This window comes from Mercenaria mercenaria, chromosome 6 (assembly GCF_021730395.1).
Source record: "Mercenaria mercenaria strain notata chromosome 6, MADL_Memer_1, whole genome shotgun sequence".
NCBI lineage: Eukaryota > Metazoa > Mollusca > Bivalvia > Venerida > Veneridae > Mercenaria > Mercenaria mercenaria.
This window is the reverse complement of record NC_069366.1, coordinates 10991869-11016555: the sequence shown is the minus strand read 5'-3', so window position 1 is coordinate 11016555 and position 24687 is coordinate 10991869. Positions and strand designations below refer to the sequence as shown.

The 24687-nt window shown below is 34.8% G+C and overlaps 1 protein-coding gene across 1 annotated transcript; it reads left to right on the top strand.

Moving 5' to 3' along the window:
- The first annotated feature begins 481 nt into the window (after positions 1-481).
- On the top strand, positions 482-24687 carry LOC128557583 (uncharacterized). The gene is made up of 5 exons (XM_053545092.1): positions 482-576; positions 7757-7874; positions 15088-15350; positions 17426-18324; positions 19808-24687. Exons 2-5 carry the CDS (start codon positions 7757-7759, stop codon positions 20718-20720), a joined length of 2193 nt encoding a protein of 730 aa, XP_053401067.1. The 5' UTR covers positions 482-576; the 3' UTR covers positions 20721-24687.

Below are 24687 nucleotides of genomic sequence, written 5' to 3'. Positions count from 1 at the left end.
ACAAAGCGGCGATTGTATGCGAATATCTGAAACAAGAAAAGGTTGTCGAGCTTCCTCACTCTCCTTATTCGCCAGATCTTGCCCCTTGTGACTTTTTCTTTTTTTCCGAGGCTAAAAAAAAAAACAACAAAAAAACCTTGCTGGAAAGATATATCAAACGCGCAAAAATCTCGGTTCGGCTATTTTCCAGTGTCTGAACAGTAAACCTCGAAAAGATTATGAAAACGCCTTTAAAAATTGGATTAAAAGATTAAAACTTTGTAAATCACGTGGCGGTAAGTATTTTGAAGGACTGAGATAATTATTTTGGCATCGTTGTTAAGCACTTCTGAAAAGTGGCCTAGTTGTATTCATATTTGAACACCCCTCGTTTAACAAACATCATCTGTATGTCAACTGAGCAAAATGTATTTGTTAACTTTTAAAATACGGGTAATCTGCATCGGGTTATGTAAAATATAAAGTAGTCTTATCAGCTATTTATAAACCTTAAATCTATTTTTACCATATACTGCAATAAAAATAGTACATGGTTTTTCACCGTGTTTCTAAGTTTGGTATGTGAAGAAAATTAAGGTAAGTTCATTTTTTATTAATTTGTAGATGTTTACGGGAAGAAAACATTACTATATATTTTCTTATTTGTTACTGTAAACAGTTATTATGTTATTAATAATACAAAGCCACCTTTTCACAAAACAAATACAACAAAAACATAAAATGAATACACAAACTCGAATGTGTCTTGACTCGGATACTGTTGTAATTTTATAAAGATTTCATTCTTTCCCTTAGAGTATTTCAATTTCTGTAGGATACTGGGGTCAGCTTGGGCTAGTGCGCATGTCAATATGTAACGCAATAAATCTATAAATGCTATAACTTATGAGATAACATTCTATTTTAGGAGATAGCTTAGTTATTTTTAACTAGGTTTCATGTTTTCTTGGAATGTTCAAGGATTTTCTAGACTTTTTATGAGATTTCTATGGTATCAAGTCACAAAAATGTTAGAGAAAGAACTTATTATTTTGAAACAATTGCTGTACATATTCATTATAACATGATTTTAAATAGTGCAACTAGAGTTTAACGTGCATTGAAATTTACCAATTGTCTTTGTAGTTTTATAACAATTTAGGTACAGTTTTGCAGTTTATCTCATAATCCTACTATCTGATTGCTTATTTTGTAATAATCCTGACCATGTGAAATATTGCAATCATACGCTGTCTAGGAGGATATTTCTATAACAAAATTATAATACAGTGTTAACAATTAATAAAATGTTGGTTAAGAAATCGGAAAACAATACATTTTCAAGGCTTTTGAATATGACCTTTTGTATAACACTGCAGACGTAATTTGTCTCGCATAATATTTACTTTATCTTAGGCTGAGAGCGAAACTATTGTAACGGTACATAAATAAAAAAAATAAGATATAATAGCTTCACGCTTGAAGCCTTTGATATCATAGATATATGTTATAATTGTACTTAAGTGTATGAAATTATCAACTATTATTCCACAGAAAATAAAATTCAATAGAAATTCATTCATTACACCTAGTTAAATCTTACGCTATTGACACCGGTATAGTACAGTAAAATGGTGTAAAAATACTTCAGAAAATGGGAAAAGCATGAAACTTGGTACATAACTACTTTAGGGCAAAATACTAAAAATGAGCATGAGACCCACTCCGAAAAATCCAATATGGCCGAAAAATCCAAGATGGCCGCCATATATGTATATATTTTCGAAAATACATAATATTATATATAAAATTTCTATTGACACTTACAGTCATCAGTATTATAAGCTAAAACCACCTGCCTGAATAAATCCAAACATATTATATTAACAAAAATACCGCTCATCCAACAAAAATGAAAAAAGTTGTCTCCCTTGGATAAAATGTGCTATTAAGCAGAAGAAAAGTCATAATGCATTTATATGAATCAAAATTAAGTATATAATGGTAACTGGCATATCAAGAATGTTTAAAATGGCAACAGTCCTGTGCAGAACTTTACAACAATTGTAAATTTATTAATTATAAATACATTAGAACTTCGGTAAGTGGAACCCATCAGGACCGACTAAATTTATTCGAATTATCGGTAGTATGAGTGATCGAAAAATATATTATAAAGGAATTTGTTTGGGACCTGACGATAGATTAATTGAAGAATGGTGTTCGGATTATCAGAGTTTGAGCAAACGAAGTTTTAGTCTGTAATAAATGACATGTGTTTCACTTTGTCATTAGTTTTCGTGACTCAGAATTTGTAAGTGTTGCTGTATTCATTTCAATTTATTTACACTAAGAGAACTAATGACACTTAATAAAACTATATAATTCATTAATTATGTTAGTGTGATAGACCATGTGAACATCCCCGGCCTGTCAGATCATCATGATTTCTTTGGGAAAAAGTCATTGCCGGTTAATCAGCGTAATCAAATTTACATTTGCATGTCCCTGTAATATTCTGTTTTTGTCAAATTGTAGCACATTGTGCCATAACAATGGTTTTATAGTTTAATGTCATAAGCATAATGTACAGTCACTAATGCCCTGATCACTCTCAGGCAAAGACCATGAAGATCATACTGCTTCCTGAAAATTTTGATGTGGTGGGGACGGGGATCAAACTCGAAAAATGTGCAGTTCTTAAGTTCATACTGCGCGCTTTTAACATCCTTGCCAGGTTCTCACGGCGTCTAACACGTTCACACTAATTTTCTTACCACGCGCTTCTTCACGTCCAGTGTGTTCTTACTACATTCTTAGTACAATCAGTCAGATTGCACCTCTCGCTTACCATGCTTTAACCATATGCTTATCACCTTTTCACTGTATTCGTCGGCTACTTATAAATACTACGCCATGCGCCTCTTTTTTCCATTCCTTCTGCAAGCTATATTGACATAATTGTGTCCGCATCTACACTCAACAACCATACATTACAATAAAAGACGACCCCCCCCCCCCCCCCCCCCCCCCCCCCCCCCCACACACACACACCTCACCCCAACGCCCCAATGAAGAAAAAAAGAGCAGTCTTACAGAGAGACTGCGGTGGAATAAGCAAAAGCAGTGTGAAGGATATACGGAGGTCCAAAAGTCCACTACAAGCTGCCAGTGCTGCTGAGTCCATGATTATGTGGCAATTCCTGATGATGTTCGATACCCATTGCTGACTGAAAACGAAGTGATTGGGAATTGGATCCAGTATTCATACTTAATTTTCAGAATCTGAACCAATCATGGCGAGAACCTGCTGCAAACGTAACACAGATGTGTTAAGAACCGAAATAACGTATTAATAACCTTATGCGGTATACTACAATGTGGCATGCACGTAGCATGGTCATAGCACACAAGCGTAAATAAGTTGTAGTAAGAACTGCATTGACGTAGCAAGAACGCAATGATAACCCAATGACAGCGCAGTGAGCACGCCATACAACCTTTCCCGTCAGGACCACGCTTGTACTATGTCCTACTAGGTTTTAGTTAATCATTACTACGTCCTTCCTGCTTCCTGATTAGACCGCGTTCTCACTACATTTGTTTTGAAGATGTCCAAAATTCGACCGCGTTCTCTACACTCATGGAGACCATAATTATTAATTATCATGTTCTTATCGGAGTCTACTGTATTTCTTCTACATTGTACAAGTTCTTACTGTGTCCTGCTAGTTTTTACAACGTAGTGGGAACGTGGCTGAGTGTAAAGTGGGTATAAATTAAGAGCAGAATCTATCATTTCTACAAGAAAAATGTGCTCTAATATCTATTTCTGTACATTTACTGAAATTAAAATTAAATTAAATGTGAGTACTTGAGGATTTTTCTAATGAGCACAGGTACATTCGAAACACAATTTTGATACCAATTTAAATTACTAGTTTTAAGACGACAAATATCTATTTACCATTTGTACTTCCAGTTAAGCAGTCCAATGTAAGAATAACACTGTCTTGTCAAACAAAACTAACCAGTACAGCTCGCGCTTACCGGTGAATCAAGCTTTTAAATGCATTTTCTACATCTTCCTACAAGCAAACTGTTCGTATTATATTTCTGGGGTATAAATGGAGGCTTTCGATACTCTTCTTTACAGCAAAACATGTCAAGTAGCTTGATCAACCATCTGTTCACATATAGATTAGGGCTATAATGTGCATTCCTGCATCATCTGCTACACCTCTTGAACATACTAAAAAAGGTTGCCCATTAGGTCGGGCACATATGGGTGTCGGGTGTTCTATCACTTTCCTAAAATTCCTAGTCAAGATAAATAAGGCTGACCAGAGAGATCTTTGATATATTGGAACCTTTCCAATAGTTTTGTCTCAAGTACCCGAGTCTCGTACCAATAGCTCCTCAAGTGCATTTGCAACCTCGATAAAGTCTGTCGAGGAAGACGTAATTTGTCAAACGTGCTGAAATGCTCTGCACTGCCTTATGCAAGTTAACTAAAGTTGTCGACAATCTCGTGCTTGTGTGTACTGACACGAGTATCTGACATGTACCTTATTTCAGATTTCAGCTCACTGTTCAGAGTAATATATTTCACAGAGTAGTTACTAAGTGTTGTCAATGAAAGCAACTTTTATATTTTCAGCCTTACTCTTCTCTGTTACACAGTTAGCAATTTATTACGCAGACATTGTGACTGCGGGTGCATAATAAGGAACATTGTTTCATTTGATCCTACTAGTCCGTCACTATAATCTATTCTTGCATTTCGAAGTCCCAACTGAAAGGGGTAGTTGTCGTACTTGGTGTCAAAGAAACTACAATTTTATATAGCAACTAAGTTAATTGACCTTCACATTCTCCATATTACTTACAGTCTATAAACAAGGTTTCATAAAGAAATATTTAGAATTTGCAATTTTGAAGTTATTGAAGAATCCGCCATTTGCAAATGATGGACAGACATACAGACGGACAAAATGATGTACAAGAGGAGAAAATAAGATAACAAGCATGTTCTCAATTTGTCCCTCTGTCTATGTAAAATTTCTCAAGAAACAATCTCTCCTTGTTTTGAGGAAATACAGGATGACACTTTGTGTCATATTCGTGCACTATTTGCCATAGCAACAACATTTGTTGCCATAGGATCAAATTTAAATGACATTGGCATTCTCTGCATTGCCATCTATTCATGTACCATGTATCATGAAAAATTCTGCTATAGTTTCAAAGTTATTGCAGTATCCCACTCTGCATGGCTGACTAATTGACATGCATACAGGGGCAACCCATAAGCCCCATCTGGCTAAATACTGGTAAGGGAATAACAACAATGTTTCAATATGCTGCTGTGGAGGGAATTCAAGTGAAATGATATAAATTACACATATTAAAACAAAATATTCTTTAATATATGAAAACTACACAATGATAATATTAAACTAAGTTTTAAAGGTTAGATTTTTGCCGTTACCATGGAAACAGAAAGAAACTAACATCATTTGAATTGTTATTTTTGCATTTGATGCAAATTTAGGATTTATTTTATTATATACATTTATATTTAGTGCATTTTGGGGGTGAATGTAAATATAATGACCTTTCATTAGAATCTTCTAAGGTAAATATTGAGTTTTGGCGGCCATTTTGGAAAATGGCCGCCATATCGGCCATCTTGACAGATATCAAATGGGTCCCATGAAAAAAATGTTTTTAATGCTTTAATAAATAGCCGTGCCAATTTTGGTGCTTTTCCCATTTTCTGAAGTATTTTGGCATTTTCTGTTACGAATTGATCGCACTAGTACAAGTCATACGATATTTCAGTATTTGACAACCAATTCACAGTGAGATAAATATGTTCTTTCTATATAATTGGTGATTTAATATTTTCAATGCGTATTACGTCACTAAATTATATGTATAATATTTCGAAAGACCTTAAACAACATTTTTAAAAATCATAAAAACAAGATTTCAGTGTAATACTTGGTTTTAGATGTCGTTTAGATAATACTATATCAACAATCCCGCTACGTTTAAATATTTGTTTTATGATTCAATATTGTTGGTACGAAATCTGCCCAATGCTAATGTTAAAGCCTGAAATTTTCATAGTTTCGCACTTCGCCGTTGTGATCTCGCGCTTCGTCTTTCACGCTTCTCTGTCATGGGAAGGCGATACCCGAAGCGCGAGATCAAAATGACAAAGCACGAAATGGAGTTCTTTTGTTGTTGTTTTTTTTTTTTTTTTTTTTTCGCTTCACCACCGTGATGTTTAGCTTCACCATCGTGATTTCGCGCTTCACACTTCACAATACGCAAAGTGTTCACAGCGCGAAATCACGATGGCTTCACCATCGCTATCTCGCGCTTTACAGCTCGCCACAGAAAGAGATGCATGAAGCGCTAAGCGCAAGATCACGATGGCGAACTGCAAAATAATTTAAAAGGAGTAAGAAACATCTTGCAGTATACTGTTTTAGTTGAAGAAAAGATAATAATACATTTTAACGAAGTTGACATAATGCAGACGTCGATGACATCCGCCGAAATATTTTCCCTATGCAAGGCATCAGTTTCTTTTTTGGTACATTTGTAACAATATCATGAAACTTAGCATGTCTTTGTTGACTTGTATTTAGTTTGGAGTTATGGCAAAATTCCTTTTAACAACTTTTGAATATAAACTTATACACACATATCTTGTTATCCAATCATAATGATGCTTTGAAAGTGTGTCACCACCAACCATCTGTTTTGAATACTGCACACATATAACATGGATCAATGCACCACGAATTGCACGTGCAATATTACACGCATACCTAGTAAAATAATACATTTTATATAAAAGATTAAGAACGAATAAGGTTTTTGTGCAATGTTTAGCTTCAAATACACGCCAAAATGCACCATTTGCGGTTCTCAGATGAAAAAAAATCATGGGGAGGATACCAAGACCCCTACGCATTACCTCTGCGTACTATGAAGAATGCCCTAGCTACGCGCCTGCTTTTGTAAAATATATACAAAAACTCTCTTTCTATACATATATGTACACGTCAGAAGTTCGGTTTTGAGGTCAGCGATATTTTTGTACTTTTCATAATCGAACAGACCGTTATTCAGTACGACAGTGGTTCTTACCTAAATAAAGCAATGTAAATCGTGCTGATTTCGAGTCTATAAATTGAATCAAACTATAGTAAAATGATCGGTTAAATCAATACCGGGTCATGGTATGATATATACCTGAACATAAACTATTTCTTTAAAACAAATAACAACTTGAATTCAATTGTCATAAATCACAGTAGCTTTTTAGTCAGGTCGATATTTTACAAACGACTAAGTACGGAAGCACAGAGGTGACAGGTGGGATAGATCACTTCAAAATTGTTGTTTGTGCGTGTGCAAAACAGAAATACGTAACAATGCACGCCGTTTGTAGTTAGGTTTGTTGGACGGTATTCTGGAAACAAGAAATAAAGAAATCGCATCGCCATGTCATGGGAACGAGAAATATCAACTTAAACACCGGATGCAATTTAGAACAAATTAGCACGTACTGTACAGAAAATGAATGTAAAGTATCTTGCACTCGCTTTTACATTTCTTGAAAATATTAAATTTAAACATTATACATTATTCCGGTGGCGTCCGACCGTTGGTAATTATATCATTAAAATAACTTTGCCTGTTTTTATCATGATTTTTAATACTTCCTCAAATTCTGTCATTTTGATTTGTTTTTCAGATGAGTCTGCGCGTTTCAGAGTTTTCTCACGTTCTGAGCACGTGGGAAGTTTATCCCCGTGTGCATTATTTCCAGAAACGCTTCAGAGATCTCTTCAAAAGATTTGGCAACATAACAAGTATGTTTAGATTTTCAGTTCTAGAAGGTTAACTTTTAAAGATCGACATATGGCAGCCCGAGGGCAAACGATTCATTTGAATCATGTTGTCAATTGGATACACCTTTGTAACAGAGTTGAGCTTAAGCCTGTCATAAGTCAACTGTGTTGCGTTCTAGACTTCTAAAGAATTACTTAAGAGATTGTATTTACTTCCTTGGATGTTAGCAAATCAAGATAGGTGGCAATGATTAATGATATAATATGGAGAGTTTGCTGTGTGTTAAGGTCACAATAACGTGTTTACAAATGTTATCAAGACGCAAATCCCAGTTGCCAATATCTATATTCTTAGGAATTAAACTTCTTAGGTAACAAACACGGAGAGCGCAGATCTACGGATCGCGGGGTCGTGAGTTCGATTTGATAAAAGACATTGTGTCTGAAATCATTTATCCGCCACCTCTGATTCATGTGGGGAAGGTGGCAGTTACTTGCGGAGAACAGTTTTGTACTGGTACAGAATACAGGAACTGTTGGTTAGGTTAACTTCCCGTCGTTACATAACTGAAATGCTGTAAACCAAAAATAAACAAACAAACAAACTTAGGTAACAAGTAGTTCAGTCATCGTCTCAACGATGAAAGTATATGAATAGATCTGCAATCTGAGATTGGAATATTCACAGTGTTTGTATATTATTCCGAAGGTCACATTTCGAGATATTTTCCAAACTAAAATATATTTTAACTTATCGGTATCACAGGGTTTAACAGTTTTGCAAGAAGATTTTACAAATGTATGGTTAGTACGCTGGTATTTTTAAGAAACACACTTGTTTTTTTCTGCTTAAATCATCTGGAGCGCTCAACATAATATCGTGCGTTCAAAATAAGATCTCGCACGGTCGAGTTATAATATTGTGTTCTCGAAATAACATGTCGTACACCCGAGAACAGATGCCGTGCGATCAAGATGAGATGTTGTGCGACTGAGATATGATAAACACTAGCATTGTCTAGTGGTCAACTATCAAGTTTGTTCAAATTGTGGCCCTGGGGTCAAAACTGACTGCGCCACGGGTTCAAGAGTTTTTACATTAGCTTATATAGGGAAAATCCTTTAAAAATCCTTTTGAAACCATAAGGCCCAGAGCTTAGATATCTTTTATGTGGCATATTCTAGTGGTTCTCTACCAAGGCTGTCCAAATCATGACCCTCGGGTTAATATAGGCCGCGCTCTATTGGTCCCTTGTTTTACATAGACTTATCTGTTTTTGAAGCAGTGACAAAGAAGTTTAGACCATAAGTATTATGTTTGATACAGATTTCAAAACTCGTTTTGAACCGTTTTAATCATGAACTACTGGCATATTTTCTATTTTTTGAAGTTACAGCAAAAACAATTTGGACCACATTTTTAATGTTTGATACAGATTTCATACAATACTCATCGGACATACCGACCTTCTGTCTTGTTTTCGAAGCTACAGCAAAGCAATTTAGACCACCTGTATAATATTTTAACACATTTCAATGGTTATCTTGAATAATTTTTACCATCACTTACTCACCTAGATTTAGAAGCAACAAATCTCAGGTGAGCGATATAGGGCCACCGTGTCCCTTTTGTTTATAATAAGAGGCTAATGGTGGATTGGCATTCACAGCTCACATGTTGAGGCAAGTCATAGTCACTTGCGGTTATATCTTTTGTCAATGACAAATCAATAAGTGTGACCATGACCAGTCTATTAATTAAAAAGGTTCTAATAGTAAGAAGAATCATTATCCATACATTGTTTTGACAATACAATAAGAGGAAATAAGCCACGACCAGGACAACCATGATTTGTAATATATAAACATGCCATTAACAAGTTGGTAGAGGGACATAGAAAAAGATGGCTCTCACGATTCTTCACGGATCATTGTTCTGAAATTGATAACTGCATTTGATTTAAGAAATAATTTAAAGCAAAATAGTGCTTTAACACTATTTATGCACGATGGGCGGTTATACGTCGGACGCAATAATTTCACGAGGGCGCAGCCCAAGTGAAATTATTTGTATGACGTATTACCGCCCAAGTGTATAAATAGTATTAAAACACGGTTTTGCTATAAATTTTTCGATTCTAATATGCCCTTAATCAAAAACAGTAGATAAAATATAGTAGCGCTCTCTCTTGGTCGCAACAAAAACATTGACGTCACCGCACATTAACGTGGCGTCATTTTACCCTAGGTGTGTTTTAACAGAGACAAGCATATGAGAATTTTTAATAACATGACCACTATAGTTGGCACCCTTTTTACAGTATATCTATGTATAGCTCATTTAGCATTAAAATCTAGATGATCGATTTAGCACCATTCTTGTAGCATTATCTCCAACGAACGATACATTATCTCGAGCGTACAACTTCTTATTTCGATCATACCACATCAAATCTTAACTACTCGATATGTTATCTCGATTGCTTATCATTTTATACCGAGCGCACGACATCTTATCTCGAGTGCACCACATGTGATCTCGATCGCACGACATCTTATTTTAGGTGCGTAACATTTGATTTTGAATGCACGACATCTAATCTCAACCGTACACCGTGTTATATCGATCGTCGAGATAATTTACTTGAAAAAATAAGTCCGTGTCTTTAACACACCACTGTAGTTTTTTCAGACTATTATAACCATAAATCGAGATTCCACAAAGTTCAAACAATGTTCAAAGGTGCTGAGACTGACCACACAAAATATAATTTCATGCGCAATTCAAATAGTTCGCCACGTTTATCGGTTTTGCCACAGAGTTGTATAAAGATTGTTAAACTTACCTGTTCCAATAAATCTATTTGCTTTAACATGTTATAATAATGTTTTATTTTTCTAACGGTATATACTTGAAAGATAATATTAGAAAATATTACATAATGATGATAAATTAATTCGCCCCTATGAATAAAATGTCTGTATAAATGGAACTTTTTCGTAACTGAACACTGTTGACCGTTTCGTTATAGATTATGACCCCGGTCTATGAATAGCTAATTAAACAAAAGCTGTTTCCGAGAAACAATTGTCGATATGAGTTATACTGCGCATTATTCGACGACCTGACTTAACATGGAAAACTAGAGCTATCACTAAAGGTGATGAATGTACCCCCCGCATGTACTTACACAGTACATTGCAATTTGACGCACACAAGACTGCATAATTATATAGACTGTATGTATATAGACTGTATGTATACAGTATAGTAACAAAAAACAAAGTCCCATAACTATGCAGAATATTTATCTAAAAGAACGTAACATGCACCATGCACAACTAGGGTTGGTACTGATCACTTGTGTGAAGTTTCATTAAATTGTGTGCAAGGGTTCGGAAGATTAGGCGCGCACAAGATTGCATATGCAGGCTGTATGTACATAGTATGTTAACAAGAAACAAAGTCCCATAACTCTGCAATTTTTGATGTTGAAAGAACCTAACATGCCCCATGCACAACTACTGTTGTTACTGATCACTTGTGTGAAGTTTCATATAATTGTGTCAAGGGGATGAGGAGAGATGGTGCGCACAAGATTGTGTCTATGCATATAGTATAGTTACAAAAAACAAAGTCCCGTAACTCTGCAAATTATTTTTCTGAAAGAACCTAACATGCCCATGCACAACTACTGTTGTTACTGATCACTTGTGTGAAGTTTCATTAAACTGTGTCAAGGGTATGAGGAGAGATGGTGTGCACAATATTGTGTCTATGTATATAGTATATTAACAAAAAACAAAGTCCCGTAACTCTGCAATTGTTTTTCCTGAAAGAACCTAACATGCCCCATGCACAACTAGTGTTGTTACTGATCACTTGTGTGAAGTTTCATTAAATTGTGTCAAGGGGATGAGGAGAGATGGTGCGCACAAGACTGTGTCTACGGACAGACGGACAGACAGACGGACGGATGGACGGACAACCTGAAACCAGTATACCCCCCTTACAACTTTGTTGTCGGGGGGTACAATAAGAAATATGAAATATCAATTAAAATGAACTTATAGTGATATGAGTTATGTCAGGTCTTGTATTTAGGGCTAAAGTTATAAGAATCTATCATCAGATCATTTGCTACAGGTACCACGGGACGTAATCGCTGCGTGGAATTGCCACAGTAACGTGAGAAGAAACAAATGACCACTTTCTACAAGTTGTATACGTAAAGAGCGTACATGCTATATATATATATATGGCTATTTCTATACTAAATTCGTTTTAGAAACAGTCTGACGAATGCTGAAAGATATATTGTAAAAAGTCCTTTTTCACAATTTTGTTTAAAGGGTGGGGCGTAGATGTAAGCGATTTTTGTTTAAACACACGTATTCAGGTTATATTAAGATAGTGGACCCTAATGGTAATATTTAACAAATGCATTAATTGATACAGTCCTGAAGTGTTAACATTGTTTCGCACTGTGTTGCATCTTTAAACGACTTTTACCGTGTCGTTGTTGTTTGATTTTTTTCATTTGTTAATATTGTATGTTTTTTCCTCCAGCTGAAGCAGAGACAAATTTCAAAGTGATAGCCATTGCGCAAAACGGTCGCAGAGAAGTCATTTTACCTCATATGTTTCTAAATGAAACCTCAAAGTGTTGCGTAAAAATCATCAGTATAAAGCACATAATAAAATTGTCGATAACAATTTTTCTTGGGAGCCTCGAATAAGAGAATTATATCGGACAGAAATTAAGCTCCAACTCTTAAGAATTATAGCCTTGCTCTTTGCATTCAAAAAGAAGTAAAACTAACCTAAAATTCTTCCAAACTTTGTAAACTAAGGAATAAATGCAAAATCAAGAACTTATACAAAATGTAACAAAGTATTATCAAAGACGCTAAACATTCACCCTTCAGGTTAAATTCATTTTAAACAGCAAGAAATGGCTAATCAAATGAAAAATTTCCGCTTTTTTATGACAAATCAATGATAATAAGTATTGAGAAAAAAACAAGTTATCTTACTTAAAAAAAATATAATGAACAAAGTTTTGTCCTAGTGGGGCTTGAACCTACGCCTTCCTGAAAAATTAGTTAAAGTAGTCTTATGGTAGGAATGGAATACTCTTCAAAAAAAGGAGGTACACTATTACGGGTCCGTCAATTTTCCTAATCATCGTATTAGGAGAGGAACAGGACTAGACCATAATCATTAACAGTCCAGTTTGTAGCGGGGTTCGAGCCCAAAATTGAACCCGGGTTTAAACTAGTTTTTTTTTTCAATTGAACTATGAATTTCGGTCGTTAATCTAAGTTCACGAGTGTGAACCTATGTTTACGGGCGTAATCCAGGGTTCACGAGTGTACACCATAGTTTACGAACGTGAACATATGTTAACGATCGAGAACTTAAGTTTACGACCGTGAAAATGGGTTTACGATCGTAAACATAGGTTCACGCTCGTGAACATAGGATTACGACCAAAAATCATAGTTTTGTTCGAGAAACCAATTTTACTGAACGTAAACCTAGATTCACATTCGTAAATTATGGTTCACGCTCGTAAACCTAAGTTCATGGTCGTAAACTTAGGTTCACGCCCGTAAACAATGGTTTGCGGCAATCCAATTATCTAATAATTAAATTCTTGGTCGAAAAACTAGGATTATCGAATACTAACATATATTTTCGAGCGAAAACATAGGATAGCGGGCGTAAACCATAGTTTACGCGTTTAAACCCATGTTTACGTTCGATAAACAAGGATTCCCGATGGAACTTTAACTTGGGTTTACAAACGTGGACCTATTTTACGAGCGTGAACTATGGTTTACGACGTTATCCTTTGTTTTCGCTCGAGAGAATAGGTTTACATGCTTTTAAGTTTGAAAAACCTAGTTTATCCATCGTTAATCCTAGTTTTTCGTTTCGACTGTGAACCTGGGTTCATGTAATTATTGGACGATTTCCATACATGTCACGTCTGTAAACTATGGTTCAAGATCATAGGCCTAGGCTCACGTTCGTAAACGCAGGTTCACAACCGAAATTAATAGTCGATTTTTTAATCCTAATATATCGACCGTAAACCATGGTTTACATTTGATAAACTACGTGTCTCGAATAAATTATGCATTTCGTTCATTATCCTATATGGTTTGATTGAATTACGTTCTCGGAACCTGACTTTTTGTAAGATATTAATTTTTGTGGTTTCAGATTCACAAGTGAGAATTATGTGCCGTTTGTCTCACTAATTATGTTATCCCCAATGAAGTAAACAAAATGTTTGTTTTTTCAACATCAATAGTCTGTAATATCCTTACACTACCTTCACAAGTTAATCAAGATGGTTCATCACAACAATATCCTATGCTCGCCTTAGTTTGATATGGAAAACCCATAATATCTAAGATTTTCAAACATCTTTCCCGCACAGATTTCATCCAGTGTTTTGTGGTAGCCAGCCTTTCTGTACTTTCAGTACTTTGATTTGTGTGACCCATTGTTTTGAATAATGTTAATAACGTCTATTCAGTCGCCTTATACACTCACTGGAGTGCTCGTAAGTAGAAGTAGGGCTTTTGAAAAGGAATAACTCGGGGGTGTTTATAAAAAACTTTCAGACCTTATCATAGCTTGAAATGCAGTATTCATTTTCCTATTGATAGTCTAACAAAAGAGGGCAAACGTCTATTAAACGTTAGACAGAGCCGATTTGAAATTAATATTGACATTTTATCATACCGGTCCAGTGACAGCAAAAGTACGGATTTATTTTAAAGTTAACTTTGCAAAATAAACTAAATGGTTGCTTTTTAAAGAATAAAAGAAAAAAACATTAATTCAGGACCCAGCAACGTCTATCATACATTTAACTCCTCGTCTCCTTTGTTACGTTATAGCAATTGTTCTTATTAGTATTTCCAAGCACTTGAATAATAATCTACACCAGGCAGGTCTGTCACACGAGACATGCTGGTGAGTCAAGTAGAAAGTCGTACTTTAGATCTTAAAATTTCTTTTTAATCCGAACATTCACTATGCATACAGTTAATATAATGTATTCATGACAGGAAGCTATGTTACTTTTTTAAGTCAATGCATTTAGGCTTATTTGTCATTTCTGATATATTAAGACTAACATACTATATAAATTGCAAGCATTATGTTGTTTTATTTTCTTTAAATGTGTGCAACTAAATATATCTTTTATTCCAGATAAGGGGCCATATTCTAAGCTCTTTAGAAATCTGGACCTGATAGATCAGCTTGAGGATTTATGCAGTGATCTTGAGAAGTCACTGCAGGTGGTTGTCATTGGTAAGGACAACATGGGGTTGAATGATTTTATCATTACTGCAGATCCACTACAGCGAAAGGCAAATGACGTAACATTGTCAGAAACGGGAGCTAACTTTCCTGGAATAACCATAGTTATATGTTATGCAAAGATACACAATACAGACAGAGAAGGAGTTGAGGTAATGTTTTATTTTTGGTAGCGTATTCTATAAGGTCTGACGTATCAGCTTTACCAACAACAAAAGGAAGGACAACGGTATGGTGCTTCTGATTGCAAACTAGTTAATACTTCATTCAGACGCCTTTATCGGAAGAACATCTAGCTCAATGAGCATTGAAGAATTTGTCTGTATACACAGAAGGTACTTACAATTTATATCAAGTTTGACATTTTATAAGAGGGAAGGCTAAGGCAAATCGAACGTCCTTAAAGGCACTGGCCTCCAGATCGTACAACAACAAGAAAAGAGAAAATGTTTAGGTGTCCGGCAAGTAATTCTACATTTCTTAACTTAATCACTGACAGACTATTATGTTATGGAAACACATGAGAATTAGTTATTTTTAATAAATTTTACATTGAAAATTGAAAGCGTTTGTAACTGTACCCGAGGTAAATAGGTCTTAGACTAATTATCAATATCAGTACTGAATGATTGTTTAAATAGATATTTCTCCGTGGTGTATTGGTAACGACAGCAAGAAAAAAATTGATTGAGGCGTTGGCCCGGGTTCGGTTCCCGTCTCGATTATCTTTTGTATTCTGTCCTGATTTGGTATTTTTAAGATAGTTTTAGAAACAAAAAGCCCTCATATTCTAATGTTCATGATATGAACAAACTTCAGTTCTAATGAAAGATCATTTTTGAAGTCAGTGCGTCAACATTTTAAAAAAACGCTTTAACCACTCGTATGCGTTCAACATATAATAATAAACATATAAGTTGCTAATTTGAAATTGGGCAGCACAAAACAAACACAGAATTACACAAACGTTTATCATGAAAGATATTATAAATCTAAAATCGCTGACACACTACGACGTCAAAATATGATAACAATATGCGCACGGGTAGCTTACCCTTTCCCTAGGTTAAACTGGTCTTTCCCTGCTAGGTAAGCAAGAATCATTAGGCCAGCCCTCATAAAAAAACAAATAGAAAGAGGCAGTAAAAACATGTCGGTACCCATTCATACGCTAAAATTCCAGTTTTCTATTTTCCTCCGCCCAAATTTGAATGACTATATGTGATTGCAAACGAAAGAGCCGATGAATATATGCTGAAACGTTTTACTTACATAGCAATAATATTGTTACGTCTAAGGATAACAATAGCTTACTTAAAACACTAAAGGTAACAGAAAAAAAATAAACCCAGTAACTATTAACAATAACAAAGATTACCATGAAAAGTAACAATTCAGATACCTTGGAAATATTAACTAGCCGTAAAATCCAATTATAATATACAACAATAGTCCAAGTCTTGTCACAGTACAATTTTAATCCAATCAAAAATAATTCCATTTTTTTCACGCAAAGTCGAAACTGAATTTATGTCAAGAGAATTTAAATACTCTCTTAAATTTTTAATCTACAATAATAGTGTATCTCCATCAAATGTTATATGTCCAAACTGGTAAAGTATAAAAGTTATATGTTATTATGAAATACAGGAAACGTTTTCAACAAGATCTACTTTAGATTCAGCGCTGTGCTTAGACAGCTTCTTTTTTAAGGCATCATGGATTGTTACATGAATCACCAAAAATAAAAAGACTATGATGATAAAATCCAGAATGATACAGACTTTCAAATAGTGTAAACACCCTGTTGATTGGAAATTCTAGAAAACAATTGTCTATTAATAACTTATTGACATACATTTTGTCTCAAAACTAGGAATGCTTTTATCAGTAAACATTAATGGGGAATGCAAATAATACTTTTCAAGTACAAAAAATTCATCGAGTTTTTCAGCTTTGCAAATAAGACCATTCAGACTCACTTACTGCAGATAGCTTTTTTACAGTGATTTGACTGCTGGTATTGTCGCATATCGAATACCAATAACATTTCCTTAGTATGTTAAAGTCCAATTTATTTGTTAACCGTCTAAATATTGTAAAAGTAAATATGAAATAGTGAATAAATAGATTATTCGTAGGTTCTTTTCGGAAAAGAAGTCCAAGGAAAGCAAACTATCCTCTTGTGTATGGCTTTCTGACAGTTTAATACCAATTTTATTTTCAGAACGCAATGGAGACGGTTGATCATTTCATGTCTAACATGAAGAAAATGAACCCTAGTTTAGTGAATAACATGTTCATTGTATGTGAAACAAGTGCAACGAAACTGGTAAATGAAGCCGAACAGTTCCGCAATGATATCCTGTCTAACATCAGAAAATGCTATGATGTCAGACTATCCTCGGAAAGAATCATATTAGGACTTGGTGGCAAATCGCTCAGCAGCAAGATATCTGTAATGGTAGAAACAAAAATCGTTCTTGGTTTGATAAAGACCGATGCCCACTTGCAGAATTTTGTTAGAGAAAAAAGTCGTAATAAGACAGAAACTTTCGATGTATTAGAAACAGAACAGTATTTATGTGCAGTACAAGGATTTTTGAAAAACGGATTAGGATTTGTAGACATGCTGGAGAACAATAAAAGCGATCTATTTATTGAAATTCTTCTGGACAACCTCACACGCGTTATCAGATGCGCGATTCTAGACCCGTTGTCTTCGAAATATAACATATCACAAGATGCTTGCAACCGACTCGCCCAGGAGATGAACCTTGAAGATGAGCTTAGAAAGAGCATTTCAAAAAACACGCGCTACCATCTTAGTAAACTAGAACAGCATTGTCGAGATATGGTTAAAGCGACGGAAGAGAAAAACAAGTGGTACAAGTTTCCTGGCAGGAACTTTATGTTTATCGTATATCCTTTACGGGACGATATTAGGAAATCAGTTCTTCTCTTCGAAGAAAGTCTAAGCTCTGTCCAGCGCAGTGCAACTGTAATGAAAAAGATGATGTTTGAGATCGACGGATATATTCGACAATCAATAGTTGAGCCGGAAAACATAAAGAGAGGAGAGAAAAAGGCAACAATATCGGAGACTTTGCGGCAGAAACTATTAAAGTATGTTTATTTTAATTTCATTTTTAGTATATTTTACAAATGTCATAAGATGAAACTTATATAAGGTGAGGGTTCATGCTATTTGAAACAGAAAGGGTCAGATATCATTCGTCATTCCGAATCCCGTAAACTATGTTGCACAACCCGCTGTAAAATAATTACTTATGATAACGGTAAACGTGATTCGGCTGTTCATCCCTTCATTTAAAGTTATCATTAAGCATCACAAAGTAGAATATTGGATATCTCTAAATACGATTATTCTTTGATATCCATGATTCTATCTGTTGATATCCTAAATTCATTTTATAATAACTGAAATCTCATTTTATGATATCAATAAATCTAAATAGGGTATCTTAAAATATCTTTGATTTAATGTTATCCGAAATTACATAAATAGAAGCCAGTGGTTTATACAAAATAAAATAGTATTATCATACGAATCTTGCTTGTTCATTGATATCTTTAATTCGACTTAAAGATACCCAGAAATAAACTTTACTTTGTCAATATTTCATGTAAATATGAATAAAGATATCATATATTCAGTATAAGGACATCACAAAATTAATTGGATGTTAAGATATCAAATAATCGACTTATAGATATCTTATCTTTAAATGCATTTAACAATATCTAATACTAATTTATGATTATGATCACAAAATAAATCTAAATGAACAAATATATCATTAATATGACATTAGTAAATGAATTTGTGATAACCACATATGATTTAAGGCTAACACACACGTACATGCATCCATCATTGTTAACACTGTTGATGCTACATTTTGAACTAAGTATATGTGAAAACTGGTAAATAGAACCTATTATTTAGAAACTTGATAATTGGGGATATAAAACTTAAGTCACCAGGTCACATAACACGAAAACAAATTATTTATCCTCTTTTACCTTTATTTGGCTATAAAATATTGGTCAATAGGAAACTACATGTAGATAATCTGAGGGGAAAAGTCCTATGTCAGATTATAGACAAACCTTATTGCCATTCTAGAGGCAACATTTTCTACCTGATCATTCTTAAACGTTGTAGGAGTAGTTGTCTAATTCATTATATATGAGCGAGTTTTACACTTGGTAATCATCGTGTCACCTTGCCAGAATGTTTGTCTTCGTAGGATATAGGTCAGCAATCAATTAGGTGATGAGAAATAAAAAACAGAACACTAGATTTCAAAACATTGTTAAGAATGTAGATGAAACACTGTTTTCTCGATCTAGAGAAAGCTATTCAGTATGTTTGTCTTGATGAAATCTAGATCAGGTCTGGAAATGAACATTAACATAAAAAGGACATGAATTTTTACATAAAGTGTACGTTTTAAATAACAGTATACTTGTTAGTAGTCAGGAGTACTTCCCAATACATGCAGGATGCTGCACATCTATGAATTAATAAAATAAAAATAATAATTTCTCTCGACTGCGTTCAAGCTTGTTTTCCATTCTTCAGGATTGATGGTGTTTTTGGGGTCGGTACGCTCTACGGTGGGTTAGAGATCCATATCGATAAGAAGCAGAGAAGTCTGAACGAAGTTCAAAATGATATTACAGAACTTCTAGAACAATCTAAAATGCATCGACCATATCGACTGAGGGAAGTAGTAAATAAGCCAGCTGAGTTGGTAGGTTGGCAGTGTGAAAATGGAAGCAACATCGAAAGTCCTTCACCGAATAATGGAAGACTTCGGAAAGGGACGTTAGGGGGCTTTGCCAATAGCAATGACAACCAAATATATGGGCTTACATGCGCACATGTTGTTCAAGGAAACGAAAATGAGCATAACGTGTTTATAACCAATGGCTCATTAGAAAGGCACCTGTTTGCTAAAAGTAAACCGGAAATGACTATCCGTTTTGGAAGAAGTCAACACACATATATTGATTTTGCAGCTGTGAAAGTTATCGATGATGTGCGCCACAAATGTATCCCATTTTTAAAAGATGATGACGGTATTGAAAGAAGGCCAACACTTACCAATGAAACCCCCGACGATCTTGTTGGGCTATCTGTTTACAAGTATGGTGCCACAACCCAGTTGACCAGTGGCGTCGTTTGCTCGGTGGACTACAGTGTGTTTGATGCGCCTGATGCCAAAGATTATATTGTAGTCATCGACACTCCTCCTGGCAGTGAAAATGGGTTTTACGCGAGGAAGGGGGACAGCGGTTCCATAAACTGCATGACAGACTTAGAAAACGACGACATCAAGATAGAAGCCGTATCAATGCTCAGCCATGGTGATTTTAAATTAGAAGGCTTAGATGATTCTTTATGCTTATCATTCCTTCTGAGAAAAGGTATTGAAAAATTGAGAGAGTGCTCCGGCGGAGTAGAACTCTCGATGCCTACAGAATGTCTATGATGGACCCTGAAAAGCAAAATATGATACATGGTTGGGTACTTACAGTTTTATACGCTCATTCGAACAAAGGTTAGGTTACGTTTTAGTATTATATTGAAAGATGGACCAGCGTCGATTGTCTCTCGGCATCGGTCTCATGACTTCTTTTTATGAACAACTCGATTGATGTTCGCCAAAAATGATTAGAAACAATAATTTCATAGACATGTGTTGTTTTACTATTTTGTTTAACTGCGTTAAAAGGAGCTATTACTTACAATATGAAATCCTTGAAAAGACGACATGTGATGACTCATTTAATGAACTTCCACTAACGTAATCAACACATCCTTGCGTGTGTGTGGTCTGTTGTTTAAATGACCGTTGCTCTATCATACTTTAGAAAATAAGGTTTACATTTTCACTGTTTGCTTTGTTTTCGGTGCTCCCGAGGGATCTACTTTTCAGATTTTATTTACAGTTTGGATTACCTGTTCTGTGCATAGAGGAGATCGATTAGTTTAAAGTTGGGTTTTGGAACGTTAGTGGATGGAAACCTAGCTGTGACTTAGACAATTTAACCTACACGTTTTATGTGATTTCAATCAAAATTGTAACATTTAAGATATGTCAGAGTCACGTCTTGTAGATGTGACGATTATCGCCCGAGATAATATGAATAAATATGTCCGTTCAGGGTCAGGTAGAATCAAACTGAACTTTTTATATTTTTAATATAACTGATTTAGAAAAATGTTTTGAAGGTTGAAAATGGAACACAAGTTTGAACGATGTATTATATTAACATGTGCATGCTCTTTGCCCTCAGAAAACTCGTCTAGATATTTTGAAGTTAACTCTTGTTTTTGATCAGCTCCTAACTGATGTTTATAGATTTCAAAATGATGGTTTTGTCTTCGTATGTGGAGAGTTAAATAGTGGGAATGTAGATGATTTTATTTGTGGAACAGATGATATTTCAGAACGTGATGGGGTAGACTTCACTGAAATTACTTATTGATTTCCTGATAAATAGAAATAAGTGTTTTTAAATGGTAAAAATTCAATAAGAAATGATTTTACATCTGTCTCAATTAAAGGGTAATCTGTGGTAGGTTATTGTATTGTACCTCAGGATTTTGCTGTTACTCTTGCTACGGAATTGATCAACAACTTGAACAGGCTAGCACCCACTAGCATACCAGATCACTCGTTTCTTTCATTGAATGTGGTGTTTTCTGGTACTTATTGTCAATCTGAATCAAACCTGCAATGTACTTTTTAAAAGGTTTGATGTGACTGAGGTGCCTAGTAACGTTATGGGTGAACATGTCTGTCTTTCACAGATAAATCTTGTTATTGATAAACTAGAACAGAGTCTGCGTACTCAAAGTGATATTGGTAATGTTTATAGTGAGTGGTGTGATGTTATTAAGCACAATTTGTACAATAGTATAACATTTAAAACTCTACAGGTTGGTAGATCAAATAAGAAAGCATAAACCTGGTAAATCTTGGTGGTCCGATAATCTTTCTAAGTTATGGTCCGATATGTGCACTGCAGAAAATATGGAGACAATCAACATAAGAAAATTAAAATACCATTGGAAGTGATTTTGAATAATGGTAAATTCCCAAAGGTTGTACTAGTCGTGTTAGAAAAATGGGATGTTTATTTTAGTGCTTTTTAAGCATCAAAACTCGAATCATGTGACTAATTTACGCACTAAATCTGTTAATGGAGACGATTTACCTTTCAATGATTTTATCTCTGTAATAGAAAATGAAAAAAATACCACTGTTGATAATGCAAAACGAGGTAAAGCAGTAGGGGCAGATTCTATACATGCTGAAGTTTTAATGATTGTGCAATATCATTTCTGCACACTTTCTTTAACATTTGTTTTGAAAAATCGTACTGTCCCCTCTGCATGAGGTAAGTGTATAATTAATCCAGTACCCAAGTCCTCTGGATTAGACCCATTGGATCATCTTCCGTACAGCATTATATAGTATTACACTCAGTTGTTTAGTAACTCTACTGCAGTATTTTAAAGGATAGGTTAAGTTCTTGGGTAGAAAGTATTGGTAAGCTAGAAGATTAACAGGGTGGTTTCCTGAAGAATCGCAGTAACATTGACAAAATTTCATTACTTACAAGCATCATAGATACTAGAAAGAAAAACTAACTACCAACCTTCACAGTTTTTATTGATTTTAATAATTTAAAAAGCGTTTGATTTTATTAACAGAGACAAGTTATGGAATAGGCTGTATGATTTTGGTATAATTATGTGGTAAATTTTTGAAAGCTTTTAAATCCCTTTATTCATCTGTTACTTCTTGTGTAAAATAAATACTTTTTGTAATGACTGGTTCGAAGTAAATGTTAGCCTTAGACGTGGCTGTATCTTGTAATACATCAATAACCTTATACCTTAAACGTTTTGATACAGGAATTTCTTTTGCTGTTGAGAAAGTCTGCATTCTTTTATATGCAGATGCTATTATTTTGCTAACAGAGAAAGCCGATGACTTACAGACAATACTAAATATATGGTCAGATTTGGTGTAATACAAATCATATGAGCATTAACTCTTGCAAAAGCAATATCATGCACTTTCATACTCCGTTTGTACAATTTACTGTTAAGGTTTTTTGTGTGGAAATAATCAGTTGAACAGTGTTAAAAAGTATGTACTGTCAAAATGTAGTTTGCATTTAACCCAAAATGCAACAGAAGTCGAACCAGATTTTTTTTTAACATTTTCAGATACAGATAAGTTGAAATTATTTCTCAGTGGTTCCAGGTAATTTAGATTAAGTGGCAAAACCTGTTATAACATTTTAAATAGAAGAGTGTTTTATCTATGTAAATAATATCTATACAGCTTAGTATTTTAACATGTATGATACTTTGTATTTTACAAGAGGTTGCTGCTAATCCGGTTTCTTATGATCTTACTAAGGTCGCATTTGATTGTCCTGGATATTTCCTTTTTAAGGGATATATATTTTTGTAATTGTGCTGTAAGCTTTTTATCTTCAACGCATTTTAGATTAGGTATCAGCATTTCATTTTCTTTTTTAGCTCGCATTTTTGAAGAAAAATATAGCTATTGCACTCTCCCCGGCGTCACCGTTGCCGCTGGTTAAAGTGTTTGATAAAGTCAAACCTCTGTTACTATCAAAGCTATTGACTTGAAACTTAAAATAGTTATTCACTAGTTATCCTCTATCAAAGTCTACAGCACGAGAAACAACCCCCGTAACTCTGATTATTATACGCCCGAAGGGACGTATTATGTTATACCCCAGGTGTCCGTCCGTCCGTCCGTTAGCAATTTCTTGTCCGCTCTATAACTCTTGAACCCCTTGAAGGATTTCAAAGAAAGTTTACACAAATGTTCACCACACCAAGACGACGTGCAGAGCGCATGTTTTGGATGTCTCGCTTCAAGGTTAAAGTCACACTTAGGGGTCAAAGGTCATATATGACTGCTTTGTGTGTATTGCTCTGCATTGCAGTGCTCTTGTTTTTATTTGGCAAATCCCTTTTTGTTCACTTACAATAACTTTTACTTCTATTTTATGTTACTATAAATAGCTTATTTTGAAACTTTGTTATTATTGGCCGTAGGGAAAAACCGAGAGCACTTTTCGTTGGTACAACATGGATAGTACGTTCAATTTTTAGGTGTATTTTGACATACCTGTACCTGGTAAGGATTTTTTCGTTGGCTGCAAGAGGACGATAGTACTACCGTACCGGCCCTTTCGTGAAATTTACTTTTTCTTGAATCCTCTATTGTTTTCACAAAAGTACAATAATAAAGCGTTAAATCTTTGATTAAAACATGAAAAACTCCTGAGACCTTTTGTCCCATACATGTATATTGTTTTACTGTGAATAGAAACACGAGCATTAAGCATCACATTTTTTCTTGTCTGAATATACAACTAACAATAAACATGAAGTGGTCGTGA

Coding starts and splice junctions, on each gene's coding strand:
- LOC128557583 (XM_053545092.1), top strand. CDS start 7,757: ATGAGTCTGCGCGTTTCAGAGTTTTCTCACGTTCTGAGCACGTGGGAA. Junction 7,875..15,087: donor AAGATTTGGCAACATAACAA/GTATGTTTAGAT, acceptor CTTTTATTCCAG/ATAAGGGGCCATATTCTAAG. Junction 18,325..19,807: donor TTGCGGCAGAAACTATTAAA/GTATGTTTATTT, acceptor TCCATTCTTCAG/GATTGATGGTGTTTTTGGGG.